Source organism: Sciurus carolinensis, chromosome 8, assembly GCF_902686445.1.
Source record: "Sciurus carolinensis chromosome 8, mSciCar1.2, whole genome shotgun sequence".
In the NCBI taxonomy this organism is placed as follows: Eukaryota; Metazoa; Chordata; class Mammalia; order Rodentia; family Sciuridae; genus Sciurus; species Sciurus carolinensis.
In genome coordinates this window covers 121,694,375-121,718,302 of record NC_062220.1, presented here as the reverse complement: position 1 = coordinate 121,718,302, position 23,928 = coordinate 121,694,375, and the positions used below count along the sequence as shown (strand labels likewise).

Below are 23,928 nucleotides of genomic sequence, written 5' to 3'. Positions count from 1 at the left end.
ATAAAGAACTCTTCATGGCCACACAGTTTGGGAGTAACTAAGGGGATTCAAACCTGCAAAATTCTCTCTCTGGAGTCCTTAAGGTACCCTGTCTCCAATTGACCAAACTGAGGTCAGCTGTGAGAATTCCTCCCCAATCTTTTTCCCAGAGAGGAGTCTTACATTTCAAAGCTTCAGACAGAGAGTGGTCAAGGAGAATCCAGAGGTGTGGGACCATCAGTCAGGAAGTGAAGGAGGTCAAGGAATGGGCCTGTTGCCCCCTCAGGCACACCATGGGATCACAGCCCCCCCTTTGGTCTGTCTGTCCCTTGGGTGCCTGGGGCTGTCCACTTCCCTGAAAGATAAAGCCAGGGGCCCCTACAGGCCCACCTAGGTCCCTGTGCCACATCCTAGGAGACAGCGGTACTTGCCATGGCCGTCTAAGGGGCCATTTAGTCAGATTGTTAGGGCTGGTAGGTCATTGGATTCCAAAAGGGTTTCAGCTTCCTGTACCACTTCCATGCTGTCATTTGTAAAAGGGCTAGTAATGCAACGCTATCTGGGCTGTGTGACCTCACAGAGTTCCCTGATCTTTCTGAACACCCATGTCCTCTGTGTCCAATGAGATGGGAGAACCCAGAACAGAAAAAGGCATCCTTGTAATCAGCTCACTCATTTTAGTCTGAGTCCCTTTTTTAAACTCAAAGAAACTGAGGTCTTTGAGGAAAGGATTTTATTGAGTTTGGACAAAGCTGCCATGGTGGACATAGGACAGGCAATGTCTGTTCTCCCTGGAGCTCAGGGAGGAAGGAAGCATCAGAGAACTGAGTTTCTTTCCAGGTCATACCATTTTTTTGGCTGAGTGACCATGGCAAGTTGCTTCAAATCTGTCAGTCTCAACGCAATGCATATAGCCATAGAAGCAGCCTCCCAGAGAGTTAGAGGGACACAGGGACTCCATTGACCCAGGTACAGGCAGCTCCAAAGTCTGTAAGATCCCATTTCTCCTACTCAGGAGATTTTCACAAGCCTTATCCAGGCTCCTGGCTCAAAGGTCTCTGGCATTTGCATGTGTGATTCTCTCTACATGGGTTACCTACCTCACCCAACAAAAAAGCGACACCACCACCACCCCAGACTAAGAACCTACTATGTGCTGTGCTCTGTGCTTCGTATGCTTGCCATAGATTATTTAAACCATCTGTGCCCATTTTACAGATGAGAAATTTTAAGCCCCAACAGATCAAGAGTTCTGTTCAAGGTCATCTGGAATAGTGGGTTCCACTCAACCCTTGTTTTGTCCACTCATCTACTATTCACTTTGCCTTGTCCTTTGGCCTCAGCTTAGCAATTCTCTTCTCCCAGAAGCTTTCCTTGACTCTTTGAGCTGGGTCTGGTCTCCCCAGGACACTATAGCTCCCATATCAACCCTGATTGCCCCATTCCTTTGGGGAAGGGATATGTCTGAAACATTTGTGACTCTGTCCAGAATGGGATTAAAGGAGGTGAAAGTGAAAAGTCCCTCCTAAGCCAGGCGGCATAAGAACCCAGGACCAGACAAGCAGGAAAGTCACAATGGGCACTAACCAACTTGGCTACCTAGCCTGCCTAGTTCCAATATTCAAATACCACCTGGAAGCAAGGGTTGGAGTGTCAGGTTCTAGTCTGCACACACACAAACACATTGCCTCATTATGGGGCCACTTATGGGGCTCAGAGGCTCAGGAACCCTACTTCAATCTGGCTCCTCTCTACCATTCCTGCTCCTGGCACCATCTGTGGAAGACACAGATGAATAACTGGTACCTCCAGACCAGATTAGAGGTGCTTTTGCTTCTCAGTCTGTGGTGTCTGCCTGACAGGAAGCACCTGAGACTTTTCACCACTGCTGGGTTTGTTCAGCATCTGGCCCTCTGGCTCTACTTTTCCCACTAACCCAAGTTTTTCAAATCAGGTTCCCCTGAACCTATAGGAAATGTCTTTGGTTAGTGGTAAGTAACAAGAATTAGGAATTATGATTCCAGATGTTCCTGAGAGTTGAGTAGGATGTGGAGTGAGGGTGGGGGTGGGGGTGGCAGGTGGGGGGCAGGGATGACTTTAGCTTTGAATTGGTGCTGGGCCCCAGGATGTGATAGTCCCAGGGAGATCTGCTTTCATGGACTCCTCACCATATCCCTATTTTACAGAGGGTGATCTGAGACTAGGTGGAAGCAAGTGGCTTTCCAAGGCACTTGGGTGACTATGGCAGAGTTAGATTGTATTTCAGGGTGGTGGGTGAGGTTCCACAGGCTGGTGGTCCTGCTGCAGGCTTGAGTGGGAACTCAAACTGTCAGATCAGGAGGGCAGGGTGAGTCTCTGGGATCCCCATGGTTACCATCTGGCAGCTGTCTAGGCTGACACACTCTGTGGCATATCAAAGGTGTTCTGGAAGGTGATTGAGTGGATGAGCGAAGCAGGATTTCCCCAGTGCTGGGTTTCAACCATCCCTGTACTCATTGTGTTGCATAGTGATTGTCCAGTGACCTGCCTGTCACTCCCATCAATTTTGAACTTGAGAAGAGCAGGGACCATGTCTTCCTTGGTCTCCACTAAGTCCCTGCATTGAGCCCAAGCACATTACCATGCCCAAAATATATGAGAAAGAGTCACAGATTAGGAAGCAAAGCAGGAGGACTAACATTAGCTCACCACATTACTGCCTTCTCTGGATTGAGGTTTCTCACTTATAAAATGAAAGGGTGGGGCTGGGGAGATAGCTCAGTTGGTAAAGTGCTTGCCTTACAAGCACAGGGCCCTGGGTTTGATCCCCAGGACCAAAAAATAAATAAATAAAATGAAATAAATAAAATGAAAGGGATGCATGACATCAGCAGTTTTATTTCTTTCTCTCTCTCCCCCCACTCATTCTTTCTCCCCTTCCTTCCTTCCTTGTGTTTGGTGCTGGGGATTGAACCCAGGACCTGATACATACTAGTCAAGCTCTCTACCATTGAACTACCTCCCCAGATCTCATGGATGATTTTAAAACTGGGTTCCTGGGCTTGGGTTGTTGCTCAGTGGTAGAGTGCTTGCCGGGCACACGTGAGGTACTGGGTTCAATCCTCAGTACCATATAATAAATAAAGTGAAGTTTAAAAAAAGAAATTTGCTCTCATTTAAAAAAAACAAACAAACTGGTTCCTTAGGGCTCTAGGATTCCTTTGAAATGCCACAGTTCTGTGGGGAATGGATATGTTGGGAACTGAAAGACAGACACTCTCAGATTCAATCATTAGTGTCATTTATGAGGTTCCAAGGAGGACTTTGATTTAATAAACATGTTTATTTTGAAATGATTTTGAAAACTCCTGGGTTAGAGGCCTGTCTATTATGTAGATACACACACACACACACACAAAAAAAACCCAAACAAACAAAAAAAAACCCTTCATTCCAACACTCCTTGATTTTGCTGACCCTGAGAGAAAACAATGTGTTCCCTCACATTGCCAGCCCTGAATTCTCTGTTGCTTCTTCCCATAGCTCCAGGCCTTTGGAGTCATGGGGTCTGGGATTCTTGGTGACCTGACTCACATCCCTCCCCTCCCAGCCCAGCCCGGCTCCATTTCTGCTTTCCTTCTAAAACTCTGAGCTTGGTAGAATTTACCTGGCTTTGGAGAAGGGCACAAGTTCTGCCATGGAGGCCAACAGGAAGGCTTTAAACTTCCCAACCCCAACTTTCCACTTCCCTTATCTTTGTTTCAGTGTGTTTTTTGTCTATTCTCTGCTGTCTCCTCAGTTTCTAGAGTAGTACCTGGTACATGGCAGGGACTCCATAAATACACAACTGAAGAAGATAGAGGCAGACAGGCTCTCTGCCCTTGAGGGGCCATTCTAAGGAGTACACATGTAATCCTGGCTATTATGGAGGCTGAGGCAAGAGGATCATAAGTTTGAGGACAGCCTGAGCAACTCAATGAGACCCTATCTCAAAAAAATAAATAAATAAATAAAAAAGGTTGGGAATGTAGTATAGTAGTAGAGTATTTGCTTAGCATGCACAAATTCCTGAGTTTAATACCCAGTACTCCAACAAAACAAAACAAAAAAACTATAAGGGAACATAGTAAAATCAGAGCTTGGACAAGTGCTGTGGGTAAAAAATGGGGAGAAGGGCCCTATCAGAGCAGGTTTTCCAGAGGAGGAGATAGACATATAAGCTGGAAGCAGAAGGAGGAGAGGGCCTGAGAATACGAAGCCCCTGAACCACTGTAGTCTGATTGTCTAGACTAAATCTCTCCTCTCCCAGGGCAAGCCCACACCCTTCTTGCATTGATACTTGACCATACTATCATGAGCCTCATTAAACTACAGCTCAGAGAGGGAGCAGCTCCAGCCAGACCTCAACCACACAAGTTACTTTCAACCCCCAGCACTAACCCTTCCTGGAGGGGGCTGGATACCTGGAGGGGAAATGTGTCATTCTCTGCTCCCATGTCCTGGTTCCTTATGACCTGTCCTGGATGGGTGCATCCTCCTGGGCAGGGACTGTGGCACACATACTAGCTTCCAGGAAGGGGCAGTACATGTATCAGTTTTCCAGTTGGGGCTCCTTGACCCATGGGTTGGCCTCTTGCCCTGGTAGCCCTGGGCCAGTTCCCCAATGCATTTTCCTTTATAGGTGACCATTCCCTTTCCCACCTGCACTTTATATGCTTCATTCTTCAATCCTTAGTACAGCCAAGGAGGCTGGTGCTATTTTTATCAGATGAGGAAACTGCTCAGGGTTACTCAGGGACTTGTATCAGGGCTTTGTGACCTGTGTCTGGGATAGTAGAGCCTACCCCGCTGGTTTTTGTTGCCTGAAAGTTACTATGATCCTCAGGCCCTCGAACAAGTGGTTCCTATTTGCCTGAGAACCCTGTTGCTGTCGGCAGCATCACTGTTCTTAAGATCACCACTGTGACCAGGACAGACCTATCTTCCATTTTCTAGCACCTCCATTTCTTTCCCATTTAGATTTATTCCAATTACTTTTCCTTCTTCCATAGTCTGAAACACCAGGCTCTGCCCTCCTCCCCATAAATATCAATGGAAATGACCAATTGTCCTGTCATTTGGCTCTAACTCTAGGTTAGGGGATAGTTCTTCATTAAAATATTTGTTGAACATCCATTCTGGAGGGGGCATGGCAGTGAACACAGAGAATTCACCAGAGAAGAGAGTGAAAGAAAGGAGAGAGGATGGAAGGAAACCAGGCAGGGAAGAGGATAGGAAGGAATAAGAAAGGACAGAAGGAAGGAGTTCTTTAGGTCAGTCAAATCCACCAGGCTTGACCCTCACAGTCCAAGAGCACACTTGGGTTTGAGCTTATGATCAGTCCAGTGGCTGAGAAGTTGAATAACAACTTAAGACTCAGTTTCTTCCTCTGTAAACAGACCTGACAGCAGTTCCAAACTCAGAGGACTTTTGGGGCATCAATGAGGTGCTGAACAGCACTTTTTCAGATGGGTAAAGGGGTACTGGGGCAGGAATTGACACAGGTATCCCCGGAACAAACAGCAGCATAGGAAAAGGCAGGGGATGAGTTGTGGCTGAAGCACTGGTTGTGGGAAAGGAGGGATTAAAGGAGATGAAGCATTGGGTCAGCAGAGGAGGTAAAGACAGAGCTTCAACAGTATGTATCAGATGCGGGTATAACTCCTGGTACCCAGCTTCCTACTTGGGTGATGTGATACTAGCCACTTCTTTTTTGGTATTGGGGACTGAATCCAGGGGCATGTTACTATTGAGCTACATCCCCAGTCCTTTTTTTATTATTATTATTATTTTTATTTTGAGACAGGGTTTTGCTAAGTTGTTGAGACTGACCTCAAATTTGCAATCCTTCTGCTTTATCATTCCAAATCTCTAGGGTTATAGCCATACCCAGCAAACCACTTTCATAGAGCCTCAGCATACTCTGCTTTCCAACAAAGCATCTTAACACTGTTCTGTGGTGTAATGGTGGGTATAAAATGTCTGGTGCTTGGTTGATCATTTCAAGTATGAGTACCCATTGTCCATTGTTTTCCTTGTTTTTTCACCTACTGGGGAACTCCTTCCATCCCTGGCCTCTTCCCTAGCTCTGTCAGGCTTCTCCTCAGAGCTTCTATACCTCACCAAACCCTCATCACCCTCTGGCATTCTTAGCATCTCACGAGGATGCCTCCTTGGAGGCAGGTGCTGCCTAAGTATCTCCTTCTCTGGATATAAGCCTAAGAACTAGTAGCTGAGTGCTCAGGACACTGTGCTGATTGGAGGAAGGAACTCTATATAGTAAGTGTAAGTGGTGCTAAATAAGGCACAGTAAGAGGGAGTCCAGGAGGAAGGATGAGAATGAGGAAGAGAAAAAAGGCACTTCTGATGGGAGACTTGGGAGGAGGCACAAAATACCCTGGTCTGAATAATCATGGTTTGGCTAACAGGAGGGGAGCTGATGTGACCAGAATCCAGCCTTGCTACAAGGAACAATGAAAGTTTTAGAAGTTGAGAGAGGCACCAAAAGTCACAAAGGCCAGGAAGCTTTTCCACTGGAGCTGAATACATTTCCTGTATGTTTGTATAGCATTGACACCCTGAGACTCAGAACCTCAGTTCCTCACCTGCAAAAAGTGAATGCAAGGGAGTCATCTTGAAGGGTGGGGGGCGGGGAGAGAGAATATGCAGGAAGATGCTACAGCAAAGGCTTAGCCCTTGACATTCATTCTCTTCCAATCTTAACCTCTGTTCCAAGCTTTGTGTGTTAAGGTCAAAGGTATGAATTGTACTTACTCAACTGGCTTGGTATTTCTCAGGGCAAGGGTTCCTTTCCCCCACAGAGGGAAGCTGTTCCCAATAAAGTGGTCTTCTTTATTGGACCTGGGCCTACTGATTGCAGGCCCTGTATTCACTATAGGATCATGGAGTTAGTCCCCAGGTTTCCAAGTCCCCCATGACTCTAGAAAGCTGGTGAAGTCCTTCAAATGTTTATTGAGCACTCAGTGTGCTGGCCCTTGGGAGAGGTACAAGATTCCCCTTATTGGATGGGGACAAATTCTAACACCCCCAGTGGATGGTTGAAATTGCAGATAGTACCAAACCCTATGTATGTCTTTTCCCTTATAGCCAAGTGTTGATTAGACACAGGGGCACATTCTGAGAAATGTAACATTAGGTAATTTTGCCATTTTGTGAACATTGTAGAATATATTTATACAAATTAGTTTGATCATACAGCTATAATGTCACTATGATATAATCTTATGAGATCATTATCATATGTGTGGCCCATCATTGGGATGTTAAGTAGTGCTTGACTGTTTAGCTTATAAATTAGGCACAGTAAGAGATAAACAATGGTAACTAATAAAACAGAACAAATATAAGCCAGGTGCAGTGGCACAAGCCTGCGATCCCAACAGCTTCAGAGGCTAAGGCAGGAGGATCACAAGTTCAAGGTCAGTCTCAGCAACTTATTGAGCCCCTGTCTCAAAAAATAAAAAGGGCTAGGGATGTGATTTTGTGGCTCAGTGGTTAAATGCCCCTGGGTTCAATCCCTAGTACCAAAAATAAATAAATAAATAAATAATAAATAAAATAAAAAGGGCTGGTGATATAGCTCAGTGATAAGGGTTCCTCTGGGTTTCATCCTCAATCCCCACCCCCCAATAGAACAATTAACAAAATACTGTAATAAAAGTTATTTAAACATAAGTTATTTCTCCATTTAATATTTTCAGACCATGGCTGACCATGGTTGACTATAAACTTGGCAAGTGAAACCTTGGATAAGAGGGGACTACTGTAAAAGGAAGGTAGGGTTTCTGATAGTATAAGGCTTGTCATCTCATTTCTCTCTCCCTCCTTGGGTCAAGCCTGGGTCTCCAGGATGCAATGTGGGAGGCCAGCTCTATTCGAGGCTATATTCTCTCTCTCTCTCTTTTTTGTTTTTTTACCATACAGGGATTGAGTTCAGGGTCTTGTGCAGTGCTGTGTAAATGATCTACTGCTGAACTACATCCCCAACTCTTTGTGGTTTATTTTGAGACAGGGTCTTGCTAAGTTGTCCAGGCTGGTTCAATCTTGCCACATGTTTCCCGCCAAATAGAATTATAGGCATGCACCACTGTACCTGGCTTAGGCTATATTATTCCAGTTTCCTTTCCTTCTCATCTTTTGTGGGAAAACCAGTGTTCTTAGAATGGAGAAAAACTCCTTAACAAGACCTGTATGTGTCCTATTCCTTTCTCTCTACATGCACTGCCACCTAAGGTCCAAACCATCATCATCTGGATTATTGCAACAGGCTGCCAGCAAAGTGGCCCTTGCTTCCCTTCTTATCCCCTACCCATTTCCATTCTCTAATCGGAGTCTTATCTTTAGATATGTGCTTTGACCACGTGGTTCATACTTACACCCTAAAGACCTCTCATAGTACATGGAATAAATACAAACCCACTCCCATTTTTTTTCTTTTCTTCTTCTTCTTCTTCTTCTTCTTCTTCTTTTTTTTTTTGGTACTAGGGATTGAATCACTGATCCACATCACCAGTCCTTTTAAATATTTTATTAGAGACAGGGTCTTGCTGAGTTGACTGGAGCCTCGCTAAGCTGCTGAGGCTGTGTTTGAACTCATGATCCTCCTGCCTCACCCTCTGGAGTCGCTGGGATTACAGGCGTGTGCCATCAGGCCTGGTTCCCACTCCCATTTCTACAGGGCTTCTCATGGTCTATCGCTTGCCTCTCTTCCCTTTAATCTTTCTTAATCCACTGTGACCACTCAGACAATCTAATGATCCTTGTCAACACTTATTCCTCTGCTTGAAACATTCTTCAATCTTCTCAGCTGTTCTTCCTTTTCTTCAGGTTCCAACATTGGCTCTGAAACCAAAAACCCAGCCTGGAACCCAGTACCTCTGCTCCTAACTGGCTGATGATCGTGGGCAAGTCCCTGGCCAAGTTAGTTTCCCGCCACATGGGAATATTAACAGGAACCATATTATAGGGTGATTTCCAGTATTAGAGAAAAATAAAGCAAATGGGGTGGAGCTGGCAATTAGTAGGTAGGTTCCAGTGTTAACTATTCTTATTTATGCTATTTCTTCAGTGAGGCTTCCCTGACCTCTCAATGAAAAGTAGGTCCCCACAGTCACTTTCTCATGCCCCAGTTTTAATTTCTTCACAGAGCTTAGCAGTGCCAGATATAATCTTGCTTATTCAACTATTTTATGCAACCAAATTTATTGTGCACCTACTATGTGTCAAGCACTGTTTGTAATTATTACGTAATTGCTCCAAGAAGACTGGGTCTCTGCTTGTCTGCCGGTTCACCAGTGTTTACCCATGCCAACCCAGCCCTTTGACCCGCACACAGTAGGAGTTTCGCTCAGCAGGGGCACCTCGTCTCGCTCGCCCCTCCCCCACTCCAGGAAGTGCGGGGGCTCCAGCCGCCCGGCCGGCCGCAATGCATTCTGGGAAAGCAGCAGCACCAGATCCAAGATGGCGGCCAGCAGGAGGCTGATGAAGGTAAAAGCCATTCTCCGGCGCCGGCCGGGCGGGGGGCGGCGTCCCGTGCCCGGGGCTCCCACGGCGGGCCGGGGCTCCTCGGGGCGCCGCAACCCGGCCTCTCTTCCTGCGTGACTCTGCTGCCCCGCCGGGCCGCGTGCGAGTTGAGGAGCTAACCGGGCCGCCTAGGCCGCAGCCTGGGCGGGATCGCCAGGCCGCGCTGAGAACCGCCGCCGGCCCCTCGGCCCAGCCTGGGGCGTTCATGCCACCCTCCTCCCGGAGCCCAGGCGGGTCCCCATTGCGGCGGCTGCGGCCCGGGCTGGGGGTGCCGCTGATGCCAGGACCGGGCTGGGAGGACCCAAACCCTGCACTTGCGGGGAAGGCCCGAGACACGAAGTGCCGGAGACCCGGCTGGGAGCCCGCGCTGCGGAGCCGCCCCGCCCTGACCCGCGGTGTGCCGGACAGGAATCCCTCTCTACCTCTGGAGAGGCCGGCAGGCTGGGAGGCCCGGGCTGGGGAAGAAAGGAGGCGGCCAGGCGGCCAAAGTTAGGTCAGTTTGTTGGTGGGTCGTTTGAAATTGCGCTGGTCCTAGCAAACTGTCGCCTTGTGACTGCAGAGTCACACAGCGGGCTAGTTCCAACTCCATGAAGGCGTGGGGTCGGCCCCAATCGTGCCTGTTTACTCTTTCTAGATCTTCTCCCCTATCTACCACTTAGTCATCCCGATCTCCTTTCCCTCATGAAGCAAAGTGCCATTTTTTGGGGTGGGTGGGGGTTGGCTTCTGTCGTTCGAATCAAAACGGGCCAAAGTTTATAAAAATAACTTGGTACGCATACTTTGGATCTTGAATGTAGCGGGGTGTCCTCTCGCTAATTGGCACTTTTGGTGAGGAACACAGGTGCTTAATTGATTTAGGTTGCTAGTGGATTTTCCGACGTCCTCCTGAGCCAACCCAGCCAACGTTTATTAGTCGGCTGCCGGGTAGTGCCACGGAACTGCAACCGGGCCGGAAATACAAAAGGTCAGGGACCTAGTTCCTGAGGGTGCATAAGGAGTTGGGGTTCATTCTGAGCAGACCCGTACTTGGTAGAACTAGATATTGAACTTGAACTTACAGTCTGTGGGCCTTCCTTCATTGGGAATGTTTCCTTTCTTCACTAAGGGCTAGAGAGTACATTAAACTTTATAAAATTGGAGTGGAAGTGGGCACAAAAGAATAATCAGCAGATTCCAGATCTCTCCTTATCTTTTCTGCAAGTGATACCACCATATTCACCCTAATGAAAGTATTGTTATTCATTTATCCCCCTACATACCAAATGAGATTAGGAGATTTAATTTAAGAAAGATTTTGTGTGTGTGACTTGCTTCCTCATCTTACAGAAATTGCTTGAATCCAACCACCCTCCTCTCTTAGGTGCCCTCTTGAGCCACTCTTTCCCTGACTGACTTTCATGGACCCCAGAGTTCTTTTTCTAAAGCAAATATTTAATCCTTTCTCTCCTGTTAAAAACCTCTATGGTTTTATTGTCCTCAGCAGTTAATCCTAACCTCTTGGCATGCCAGCCCTTTCTTAGGCTGAAAGCATTTGTTCTCATCCTTTGCTTTTCCACTATTCCTCCACCTAATAGTAGCAGCTACCATTTTTCCAGCTTTTACTCTGTGCAACTCTGTACTTCATATTCATGATCATGTTTAATCCTCCCTTTGAAGTAGACATTATTATTCCCATTTTATAGATGAGAAAGGGGAATTCAGAGAGATTCCTTGACTTGTCACAGGCTATAAGGGTGAGAGTGAGCTGTGATCTAACTCAGTTCAAAACTTGTTATGTGGTCTCCCTTTACACATAGTGTTTGCTCACTTTTTCCTTCCAGGGAAGTGCTAGGTTCAGCTCCTAAGCCAACTACTCTGTGAGCTCCCCATCCCTCATCAGAATGAGTTTTTTCCTCCTCTGTGTGACCACTGAAGTTATTTTATGTTTCTGTTTGACTCTTGTCAGAATCTGATTTGTATTACAGATTGTCTTTCCTACACTGGGTTCTGAATTTGAGTGGCAGGGATGCCTAATTCATCCCAGTATCTCCTTAATCTAGTTCAGTTGATTCAGTTTGTAACCCTCCAGGCTCTCAGGGGTCTGAGAGGAGACTTATGGTTTTAAAATTATTTGTGCGTTTCTAAAAAATTTGAGCTCAGAGAAACATATGTAATACTGAGTTTTTGTTTTTGTTTTTTTTTAAAAACCAGGGATTTAACCCGGGTTCTTAACCACTGAGCCACATTCCCAACCCTTTTCACTTTTTAATTGAGATGATCTTGCTAAGTTGCTGAGTCTGGCTTTGAATTTGTGATTTTCCTGCCTCAGCCTCCTATGTTGCTGGGACACCACAGCAGCAGGCCAGAGGTTTTTTTAACTGCAAGTTTAGTTACATAAATATTTCCTTTGTGTGTGTGTGTGTGTGTGTGTGTGTGTGTGTGTGTGGTGTTGAGGGGTACTGGGTATTGAACCCAGGGCCTTGTGCTTGCTAGGCAAGCAGTCTGCCACTGAACTACATCCCCATTCCTTTTTTTATTTTTATTTTTTGATACTGGGGATTGAACCCAGGGGAGCTTAACTACTGAGCTACATCCCCAGCCATATTTATTTTTTTGTTTTGAGACAGGGTCTTGCAAAGTTGCTGAGGGTCTTGCTCAGACTGGCTTTAACTTTCTATCCTCCTGTCTCAGTCTCCTGAATTGCTGGGATTGCAGGGATGCACCACCATGCCAGGTCCCATTCCTTTTTTAAAATTTTTACACAGGGTCTTGCTGAGACCACACTGGTCTCAAATTTTTGATCCTCCTGCCTTAATAGCTGGGATTAGAGGAGTGCACTACTATGTCCAGCTCTTTTTTATGTTTTCAACACTAAAAATGTATTGTCATTTTTGTTTTTCACACATAAAGTGAGACACTTGTGAAGTTTGGATAGATTAGGAGAGTTACCTAAAATAGAATAATAGAATGATGGAGAGATGAGGCACATTTCCTGGCTCCCAGTCCCCAGTTGCTTGTCCCTGGTCATAGTATCTTCATTTCCTACTTAAAGGTTCCATGGAGGAGTATGTCCATTTTTTAAATTCATAGAGAATTGCTAGCTATATGCTGCTGATCATTATCTCTCAGAGCCAGTATTTAAGCCTGGTTGGTTTAAAAACAAAAGAAAACTTGATGCATGTTGGCCAACGGTCTTTTAGTACTTGGAGCAGAAATAATAAAAGGAATTTTGGATGGTGAAGAATTGGAATTTAGTCAGTACAGTAGTGCCTCATGCAGAGCAAGCAAATACATTTTAGATGGTCAGATTAGCCAGGGTTGGTATAAGGTCCAGTAGCTGATGCAGGAGGATTGCCTGAGCCCAAAATTTTAAGATCCTATTTCAGAAAATGAACAACCCCTTCACTGCAACAAGGCTGGGAATCAGTTCAGTAGTAGATCACAACCTAACATGGGTTCTAGCACTGCAGAAAACCAAATATAAAACAAATGATCAAATTAATTATGTCTTAAAGAATTTTAGATTTCCTCAAAAAGTCTTTTCCAGGATACTTGATATTGAAGATTTCTTTGTAACTCACAGTGGACTGTTTGCAGATAGTATAAAATACAATATTCAGAATAAGTAAAATAAAGGTTCACTGACAACTGAAAAAATATTTTAAAAATTACAGTATTCGAAGTAGAGTGAACTGGGTGTAGTGGAGCTTGCCTGTAATCCCAACTAGTTGGAAGGCTGAGGCTGAAGGATCACAATTTCGTTTCTTTTCTTTTTTGGGGGTGGGTGGGTACTGGGGATTGAACTCAGGGGCACTTAACCATTAAGCCACAGGGTCTCACTGAGTTGCTTAGTGCCTCACTAAGTTGCTGAGGCTGGCTTTGAACTTGAGATCCTCCTGCCTCAGCCTCCTGAACTGCTGGGATTATAGGCAGGCACCATAGTTCGATGGCAAGGATCACAATTTCAAATCCAGCCACAACAATTTCGCAAGACCTTGTCTCAAAAAATAAAAAAGGGTGGAGATGTAGCTCAGTTAGAGTGCCCCTGGGTTCAATCCCTAGTACTACAAAGAAGCATAAATAAATAAACAAATAATTTTAAAAAATTGAGTGGTTTGCATATATTAGTCTGAGAAGTTATTTTAGGCAAAGTGAGTATGATAAAATCTTTAGTTTCAAAAACAATAACCAAAAAGATGAACCCTTTTTTCGGAACACTTTTAAGGGATTACAATGTTAAAAAAACATTAAGTACATTTTAATTTGCACACAGCTAATTCAGCATTGTTGGCAACACACAGATTGTAACTATTGCTTTAGTCTGGACAGGGAAATAGCTACAAAGCCAAAAATAAAACCTCCATGCATGACTTAGGAAAATTGATTGCTGTTTGATCATTTATTTGTTTCTAGTCTCACACAGCACACATCTCCCCTAGGGGTCCTCTCATTGAGTAGTTTCTCAGAGGACTTTTCTCAGAGGGGAAATTTGTGGATTTAGAGGAAGGGAGGGAATATTTTATTAGTTTTTATGGCACGATTGGTGAGATAAGAGTTTGAGAGTTGTAGTATTCTTTTAATGCTGTTTAATAACATTCACTAAGAATTCCATATTGGTGTACTTTCTCAGTCTATAAGCAATGTGAGTGAGTAGGAGTAGCAGCTAAATAGCAGTTCATTCCTTGGAATTAATTTTTCCTAAGCAGTGAACCAATTTGCTCTTGAGTACAGGTTATATTCTTTGAGGTTGGGTAATGAACAGTATAGAGCAATGACTATATCTGGTAGTTGTGTTAGGAGGTGAGAGAAGAGCTAGGCATAGTGGTGTGCACTTGTAATCACATTTACTCAGGAGGCTGAGCCAGCTGGACCAGCAACATAATGAGGCCCTCTCTCAAAAAAAAAAAAAGAGTTTTACAGATGAAGTTATACCTGCATAAATAGCCTGAGTCCATTTTGGAAATGAATTTTAGGGTTTTGGGGACTGAGAAAAGCATTTGTATTTTTTGATCCTTAAGTTGGGACTAATTCAGCCTTCCTTAATGGTATTCTTTGTAAATGTTTTTATATGGAAAGAAGATTGGTTCAGGTGCTTGGAAAGAACATACACTTATTGAAACATTTGGGACTTTTCCTTAAGATATATGTAGGAATAAAAGCACTTGTCTCGGAATAGTGGGGCTTTTCCTAATCTTGTTTCAACTCAAAGAAAAAGGGGCTGGGGAAGTAGGTGAACAGTAGAGTGCTTGCTTAGCCCATGTGAGGCCCTGGGTTTGATACCAGCATTGCAAAAATAAAATCCAACAAACAAATCCAATGTAAATTACGAAAGAGGCTATTGATTTCATATTATTAGATGAAGTCACCTGAAAGTATTCTTATTGTATTGTGAACTGTCATGAAATGTTCACGACATATTTGTTTTCTTTGCTACAATAGTATATTAGGAATTAAAACTTAGAGATATCCCTTTTGAGCCTAGGGTTTTTTTTTTTTTTTTGTACTGGGGATTGAACCCAGGGGCACTTTACTACTGAGTTACTTTTCCAGTAATTTGTTATTTTAATGTTTTATATTGGGACAGGGTCTCTCTAAGTTGCTTAGGGCTTTACTAAGTTGTTGAGGCTAGCCTTGAACTTGGAATCCTTCTACTTCAACCTCTGTAGTCAGTGGGATTACAGGAATGTACCACTGTGCCTGACCCAAGCCTAGGTTCTTATATTCAACCACGTCAAGAATTTTTGGTGAAGCTGGGTGTGTTGGTGCATACTTTTAATTCCAGTGACTTGGGAGGCTGAGGCAGAATTGTGAGTTAGAAACCAGCTTCAGCAATTTAGTGAGACCCTGTCTCCAAAAAAAAGAACTGGGAATCTAGTTCAGTGGTAGGGTGCTCCTGGGTTTAGTCCCCAATACCGCACAAAAATTTTTTTTTTCCTTGAAATGGTACATAGACCTGAAGGCATATGAAATCCTGAGCTTTTTCTTGTAACTCCTTCTGACCCCTTACTTCTCATCGTGTCTTGTTTTACTTAGTTAATGGTCTACTTGTCTACTCAGTTACCTAAGGGAGAAAACTGGGTAACTGTCTGAACTCTTTCCTCTTATGTCTATCCACTTACTAGATTCTTCTGAACTATATCCAGGTCTGTTCTCTGCCTGTCTTCCAATAGTTCTCTTTGCTGCTGCTTAGTTCAGGCCATTCCCATCTGCGTGGGCCACCTGCATCAGATTCCAGTCAGTCTGTCCTCTGTCCCACACCATTCCTGGCCATCAGTTGATCAGGTGTGTGTGGAGCTGGAGAGGAATGCACATGCTCAGGCTCTGTGCTCAGAGATTAAATGTATGCAGTATAGCAGGGGTGAGACTGGGATGCAGGATTAACAAGTTCACATGTCCACATTCTTAAGCATGTTCCTTCAAGGTCTGATCTCTTCAATTTTGTCCCTTCCCCACTTGCCTGTGAAATCCCCTAAACATGGCATGCTTTGTTTACTCTGGTTTTTTTTTTTTTTTTTTTTTTTTTTTTAATTTTTGGTGGTGCTGGTCATCAAACCCAAGGGCTTGTGTATAGGCAAGCACTCTGACACAGCTATATCCCCGGCCCACTCTGGATCTTTTGATTGGAATTCCTGTTTTCTTCAGTACTGAGGATTGAACCCAGGAGCACTCTATCACTGAGCTACATCACCAATTCTTTTTATTTTTTTTATTTTGAGGCTGGCTTTGAACTTGTGTTCCTCCCCCAAGTAGATGATACTATAGGCATACACCACTGCACTCTGTCCTATCTCTTCTGTGCCAGGGTGACTTCTTGTCCTTTGAGATTCAGTTTAAGGGGCATCTTCTGTGGACCCAGCCCTTGAAGTGATCAGTGAGGAAGAAAAACAGCACACACCTGGAACCAAGAAATTCTGGCCTGATTGGGATGAGTGCTGCATGGCCTGCTGAATGGTAGACTGCAGGGGAGAGAAAGACCCTGACATTGAGAAGGTGGTGGAATGTGACCTGGCCCTTTAAGAATGAGTAGGGTTTGGTGGGGCATGGTAATACAAGCCTGTAATTCCAGCGGCTCTGGAGGCTGAGGTAGGAGGATCTCAAGTTCAAAACCACCCTCAACCATTTAGTGAGGAGGCCCTAAACAACTAAGTGAGCCCCTATCTCTAAAGAAAATATTTTAAAAAGGACTGGGGATGTGACTCGGTAGTTAAGCCTCTCTGGGTTCAATCCATGTGTTTTCTTTCTTTCTTTGTTTCTTTTTTTTTTTTTTTTTTTTTTTGGGTGCTGGGGATCGAACCCAGGGCCTTGTGCTTACAAGGCAAGCACTCTACCGACTGAGCTATCTCCCCAGTCCCCCCATGTGTTTTCTATAGCCAGCCTCAGCCTACTTGGAATATAGACCAGTGAGATTGAATCACTTTTCATCCCCAGAATGTGGGCAATGGTCCAGAGATGCCCTGAAGAGTCCCAGAAACTGTCTTACCAAATCCCCAAAACAAGCAGCCTGCTTCTGACTTTGTGCTATTCCCTCCTTGAGTTTTAGTTCGGCTCACCCTTGAGGTGCCTTCGAGAAGCACAGGGGAACTGACCTGGTTTTGCCCCAGGTTGTTATGTACAACACAGCTGACTCCTCCAGAACTAGGAGTCTTCAGCTTGTGAAGCCAGTCTTGGCAGGACGAAGTTCTCTGGAAGGGACATTATGGAAGGTTTAGGTACAGGTTGTAGAGCTTCCTGTAGCCTTTAGGTTTGAGTTGCACTCTCCAGGGAAAGTGACAGGCTTTTCATTTGTTTTGCCTGCTTGTGTCTTGTCTAACTGGCCTTAGTCTGCCTGGAATATATAGATAAACCTTACTCTCCTCAGTAAAAACTTATAGAATAGGGACCTTCACTAAGGTCAAAGGTATTGAAAGGAAGACTAATGATAATGATTAAGAACTAGTGGGCTGGGGAGATAGCTCAGTTGGTAGAGTGCTTGCCTTGCAAGCACAAGGCCCTGAGTTCGATCCCCAGTACCGCAAAAAAAAAAAAAAAAAGAACTAGTTACTGGGGTTACAGGCATGTGTCGCCATGCCCAGCTCTGTGTAAGTTTCTTTGTTTAAAAATGTTTATTTGTGGGCTGGGGTTGTGGCTCAGTAGTAGAGTGCTCACCTAGCATGTGTGATGCCCTGGTTTGATCCTTAACACTACATAAAAATAAAGCTATGGTGTCCACCTATACCTAAAAACAAAATATTAAAAAAATTTATTTGTGGAGGCTATTGCCTCCCCCTACACAGTAGTTTATCCAGTGGTTTATTTTGTATTACCTGTAAATAAAGTGTCTTTATTTAAAAAAAAAAAAAAAAAAGTTTTCTTTACAAAATTGAACTCAAAATGTGCCTTTCTAGTATCTCACACTCTCACTGTTTTTTCCCTTCCTGACATGAAGGACTGTGTCTTTGGACTGTGTCCAAAGATGTGTATGGGTGCTATGGAAGGCAAGGGAAGGTGTGAATGAGGGAAGGAAGCCTTGAATGAGTTGTTGCAGTCCCAGAAATAATATTGCTGCCTTTTGTCTTTTTTTTTTTTAGCCTTGAAGCAGAAGTTAAGAAAGTTGTTTCTGTTGCTGTTCAGTTTATCCTCCTGACTCCTGTCACAGTGTCTTTAAAACTCCAGAACTGCAAGGAACCTTGGAGAGCACACACTGATGGCCCCATTTTGTAGATGAGATTGCTGTGACCAGCAACAGAGCCAAGCCCACTGCCCAGCTACCACTGCTCTCAGTGTCATGCTCTGATTGTTTAGATGACTACTTTTGGTTTTTAGTGAGGGACAGGGTAGAGGATTAATTTCAGGGTAGGTGGTTTTTTGTGTTTTGTTCTGAGGGTTTTTTTTGGTGGGGGGTTGGGTACCGGAGTTTGAACTCGGGGAACTTTGCCACTGAACCACACCCAAACTCTATTTTGTATTATTTAGAGACAGGGTCTCACTGAGTTGCTTAGCACCTCACTTTTGCTGAGACTGGCTTTGAACTCATGATCCTCCTGTCTCAGCCTCTCGAGCTGCTGGCAGTATGTAGGTGTGCATCACTGTGTCTAGCTCTGAGGGTTTTTTTGTTTTGTTTGTTTTGAGGTGCTTGGAATTGAACCCAGGATTTCATATACACAATGCAAATGCTCCACCACTGGATCAAACTCCAGCCCTGGATTTTTTTCCCCCTTTTTCCTGGTATTAGGGATTGAACTCAGGGGCACTCTACCACTAAGCCGTAACCCCAGCCCTTTTTATGTTTTTGAGACAGGTCTCGTCAAATTGCCAAGTCTGATATTGAAACTGGCGATCTTCCTACCTCAGCTTCCAGAATTGCTGGGGTTACAGGTGTGTGCCACTAAACCCAGCCCTGTTCTGTTTTTTAACAGTCTGGTCTCTGATGATTACAGTTTTCTGCCCATTATTATCTTGTCAAATTTTGCCTCAACCTTCTTAGCAGAGTTCAGCAAAGGGATAAAGGGATAAAGTTCTGTTTTGACAACCCCTAACCTAGAAGGCACATTTATAACCAAAGCAGATGCTAATATCAAAGCCAGTGCTTGTGATGGGGCTCCATGTCTTTCTGAGAGAGAACTCAGAAAGTGGGCAAGAGGGTATAACTTAGAGGTTGAATGTCCCTGAGCCTTTTCTGAGGTGGTTTGTAAGTGTCTGTTTTACACCTTTGTACCTCTTACTATGAAAACTTAACACAGCAAACCGAAACTTACAGAAGGAGCTACCATGTATGTTTATTTTATTTTTTTGTTGGTGCTGGGGATTGAATCCAGGGCCTCAGGCATGCCAGGCAACCATTCTACCTACTGCTGACTCACATCTCCAGCCCCGTGTGTTTGTTTTGTTGTTTTTAATGCTGGGGATTATACCCAGGGCCTCTTGAGCATGCTAGGCAAGTGCTGTACCACTTAACTACACCACCAGCCCCCGTGACATGCGCACAGTTCCCTTTCTGCTTACTCATTCTATATTATACTTTATGTCTCTGGTTCTGTTTTAGACAGACTTAGAGACTGATGGCCCAGTCCTCAAGGAGCTGTCAGTCTGGTTGGTGGTGCTGGATTCAGGATTCAGGAGTGTGCAATGTAGGTCAAGAATGCCAGGCACACCCATGTTCAGATGGAGGCAAAAACACATTCCAGGAGTGAAGATTGTGAGAAGCTATCTGTGTGTGGAGCTGGTGCCAGAGCCTGTTCAGCTGGGGCCTTGGCCATGGTTGCCTTGGGATGTTGTAGGCAGTGCCTTTCTTTAAGCCTATGCCCTCTGTTCCTTTTAGTTGTGTCCTCTTTGAATGACCTCCACAGTAGTGACTCACCTGTTTAGAGGCATTGGTAGAGTAACAGGAACCTGAGTTTAAATGTTGATTTTTTTTTTTTTTCCTTCCAACTGCTTTGTGTTGTTACTTTGAACCCATGTCCTGATTTTTACAAAAAGAATAATGAAATGACTTCATAGTTTTGATAATAACTTTGTATATCAGTTGTGATAATAAACTAAGTATAAGATAGCTAGCTAGTATATCCTGATCTGTGGAAGGGATCGTGTGTTGGCATGAGTTTTTGCCCCCTTTACTGAATATTAATTCTATTTATTATTTTTTGCAGTCCTGGGGATTAAACCTAAGACCTCACACATACTAGGCAAGTGCTCTACCACTGAGCTACATCTTCAGCCCTATTGAGTATTAATTGAAATAAGATTTGTGTTCAAGGGCTCTGAATCCTTAGGTTTAGATTTGCAATGTATGGAATCATGTTAAAGTTGTGATTTAATGTCATTGCTCATGATTGTGTTGAATAAACCTGAAAAACTTGCATTTCTGCTAAAATTAGTCACTTTGAGTCACACAAAAGTAGAGATTTGCTGTTTCACCTTATTATTTCCTACTGGTTGTGTGGCTGGTATTTGATAGTGACATTGTGCTTAGATTTAAGACAGTTCTGTGTACTTTTCCTCAGACATCTGGCTCATCTGCCAGGTGTTGTTTTGGCCAAACAGGAGGAGCCTAGAAACATTCCTGACACAACAGAGACACTTAATTGATTAACTTTGGAGCACTAGGGAAAATACTGTACGTGTTCATGTTTTTTGTCATTGTGAATATTGATAAGTGCTATTCCAGAGCAAGCTAAACCCTCCTAGGATCCTACACAGGAAACAAGCACCTGCTTGACTCATTTCTTTTTCCTCACTGGGAGTTGAACTGGGGGCTTTCTACCACTGAGCTACATCCACAGCCTGTCCCTTTTTCCCTTTGGGTTTCTTCTCTCTCTCTCTCTCTCTCCCTCTCTCTCTCTCTCCCTCTCCCTCCCTCTCCCTCTCCCTCCCTCCTTCCCTCCCTCTCTCTCTCTCTCCCCTCCTCTCCTCTCCTCTCCCCTCCCCTCCCCTCCCATCCCCTCCCCTCTCCTCTCCTCTCCTCTCTCCTCTCCTCCCTCCCTCCCTCCTTCCTGATACAGGGTCTCCCTAAATTTCCCAATCTGGCCTCAAACTTTCAAACTTGCCAAGGGTGGTCTTAAACTTGTGACCCTCTTGCCTCAGCCTCCTGAGTTGCTGGGATTACAGGTATGTGCCACCATGCCCAGCTGCTCTGCTCTTTCTTTTTTTTCTTTTTTTTTGGGTACAGAGGATTGAACTGAGGAGTGCTTAACTATTGAGCTACATCTCCAGCCCTTTTTTATTTATTTTAAATATTTTTAGTTGTAGATGGAAGCACAATACATTTATTTAAAAAAATTTTTTTTAGATGTTGGTAGACCTTTATTTTATTTATTTATTTATATGTGGTACTGAGAATTGAGCCCAGCACCTCATGCATGCTAGGCATGTGCTGTATCACTGAGCCACAACTCCAGCCCCATATTTTTTATTTTGAGACAGGGTCTCATTGAGTTTCTTAGGGCCTCGCTAAGTTGTTGAGGCTGGCTTTGAACTCTTGATCCTCCTGCCTCAGCCTCCCAAGCTGCTGGGATTACAGGTGTGTGCCATGGCAGCATATTGGTTCTTAAGCAGGAATACACATTGCAGTCACCTGGGAAGCATTTCTCAGACACAGGTGCCCAGCCAGCTCTGGAAGTTGATGTGGTAGGGTCTGATACCAGCTAGTCTTTCTGTCCTTCTTGCCCTCTCCCACCTCTTCTCTCTGCATGTGGAAGTTGAACAGTTCCCTAGGGACTCTAACATATATCCTGGTTGAAAATCCTGGTTTTAATCATGTCAGCCCACCATTAGTAAACAATCCAGCTCATTTCCTGGCTGCTTGCTTAACCCGTTGATTTCTTCCCTCCCATGTCTCTGTACACACATTTCCCACATGTGTTTCCCACATACTTGATCTTCTCTCAAGGTTTTCTCCATCCTTCATGAAGAGCCTCTTTCATGTAGCTGTTCCCGCTTGGGGTCTTCTGGATTTCCTTTAATTTGACCTGAAGGTGCCTAGAACAGTATTTGTCAGCTCGTCTAACCCAACTTCAATAGCCAAGGAGGGATTTAGACTTTACTTTCTGTAGTTCCTCTAGGGACATAATGCTCCTTTTTCCATTTAACAAATACAGTGTGACATGGTAGTATTGAACATGCTTGCTTATACTCAGCAAGAACCGTAGTATTGAAACTTGCTGTTCCTAGCATTGGTGTGACATCAGAAGCATCTCTGACTTGGCTCTGCTGATATTCTTCTGTATGTGAGTTTTACCTCCTCCTGAGGCATTGGTTTAAAGGGGACTTGAGCACTTCAGGCGTAGTTCTTGTCATAAGTGCCTTCTTCCTGATAACCCTGGCCAGTAGTTGCTCTGTCTCCTCTACCTATCTGAGTATCTGGAGTGAGTGATATGGCAGCTTGTTGCCTCCTGGTTAGGATGTTTGAGCCACATGGAAGTTACATTAAATATGAGAATATTCTAGCACTGAGCCAAAAACTAAGTAACTGGTCCTGATTATTATTATTTTTCTTTCATTCATAGAAAATGAATCCTTTGATAGTTGAACCTTTTAGCTGCTTTAAGACAGATAGGTGTCTTGTCACTTTCAAATCTCGTTTCCAGGCTGAAAATCCTTGATTCTTTTTATTGTAGGGACTTGGTCCTTGTGGTTTTGATTGTCCCGAACTGCCTCCATTTTATATGATCGCGTAAAGTCCAGAGCCCAGAACTGAATGCAGCATTGGCTCTGAGTAACTCAGGTTAGCATGGTCATTAAACATACCTCAAATGTGTGGCCTGTGATCCAGCCTCTATTTATGTATCTTGTGTGTAAATGCCTTAGTGACTGTTGCGAGAAAGGAACATCACTGTTAGGTAGGGCTCTCAGGGGCTTTTTAAAAGAAGGGACTTTGAGGGAGGACTTGAAAGATAAGCAGGTTTGGGCCCTGGGACTGGGGATAGGCAAGGCAGTTAGGGAAGTCCTTCCAGGATGGAAAAGGACACGGAGGAGGAAGTTACCAGGCCAACATAGTGGCAGTGCATGCTGCTCACTTAGGCTGCACTGAAGGGGACTTAGTTGGTATCATTGAGTGGGGGATTCCTGTATATTTTGGTACTGGGGATTAAACCCAGGGGTGCTTCATCACTGAACACTGATTTTATTTTGAGTCATGGTCTTTCTAAGTTGCCAAAAAGTGGCTTCAAACTTGGGTTCTTCCTACCCTAGCCTCCCAAATAGCTGGAATTAACAGGCATGTATCACCATGCCTGGCCCTATACATTTTGAGGGGGAGGAGCCATTGAGTGCTTTGGATTTCTTTGTTTTCTTTTCTTCTTTAAAAAAATATTTTTAGTTGTAGATGGACATGATATCTTTACTCATTTTTTTATGTGTTGCTGAGAATTGAACCCAGTGCTTCACACGTGCTAGGCAGGTGCTCTACCACTGAGCCTCAAACCCAGCCCGTTTTATTTTTTGTTAGTACTAGAGATTAAACCCATGGGTACTTACTACTGAGTTACATGCCTACCTCTATTTGTTTATTTATTTAGGTACTGGGGATTGAACCCGGGGGCATTTACCACTAAGCAGCTTCCTGAGACATTATTATTTAAAAAAAAATTTTTTTGTAGTTGTAGATGGACAGAATGCTTTAAATTTATTTCTTTGTTTTGTTTGTTTCTATGGTGCTAAGAATCGAACCCAGTGCTTCACACGTGCTAGGCAAGCACTCTGCCACTGAGCTACAGCCCTAGCTCATTATTTTTTATATTGAGACAAGATTTCACTAAGTTGCCTAGGCTGGCTTTGAACTTAGGATCTACCTGCTTCATCTTCCTGAGTTGTTGGGCTTACAGGCAGATACCACCATGCCTGGTTTATGTGTTTATTTATTTAGAGAATATTAGTTTCTGTAATCAAACTCACATAGATAAGACCTTAAAATTTAATACAGTGCATTACCCCTGT

The 23,928-nt window shown here is 44.2% G+C and overlaps 1 protein-coding gene across 3 annotated transcripts in view; it reads left to right on the top strand.

Moving 5' to 3' along the window:
* Nucleotides 1-9,429: 9,429 nt before the first annotated feature.
* Ube2l3 (ubiquitin conjugating enzyme E2 L3) overlaps nt 9,430-23,928 on the top strand; it is a 58,820-nt gene continuing 44,321 nt past the window's right edge. The window contains exons 1-2 of one of the 3 annotated variants that reach the window (XM_047561702.1): nt 9,465-9,504; nt 18,797-18,873. Coding sequence is in view for 2 of the 3 variants with exons in the window: in XM_047561704.1 (XP_047417660.1) it covers nt 9,478-9,504 (27 nt within the window). In the remaining variant the exon portion in view is untranslated. Of the gene's footprint in view, nt 9,505-18,796; nt 18,874-23,928 lie in introns of all 3 variants that reach the window. The other 2 variants (XM_047561704.1, XM_047561701.1) reach the window with 2 other exon arrangements.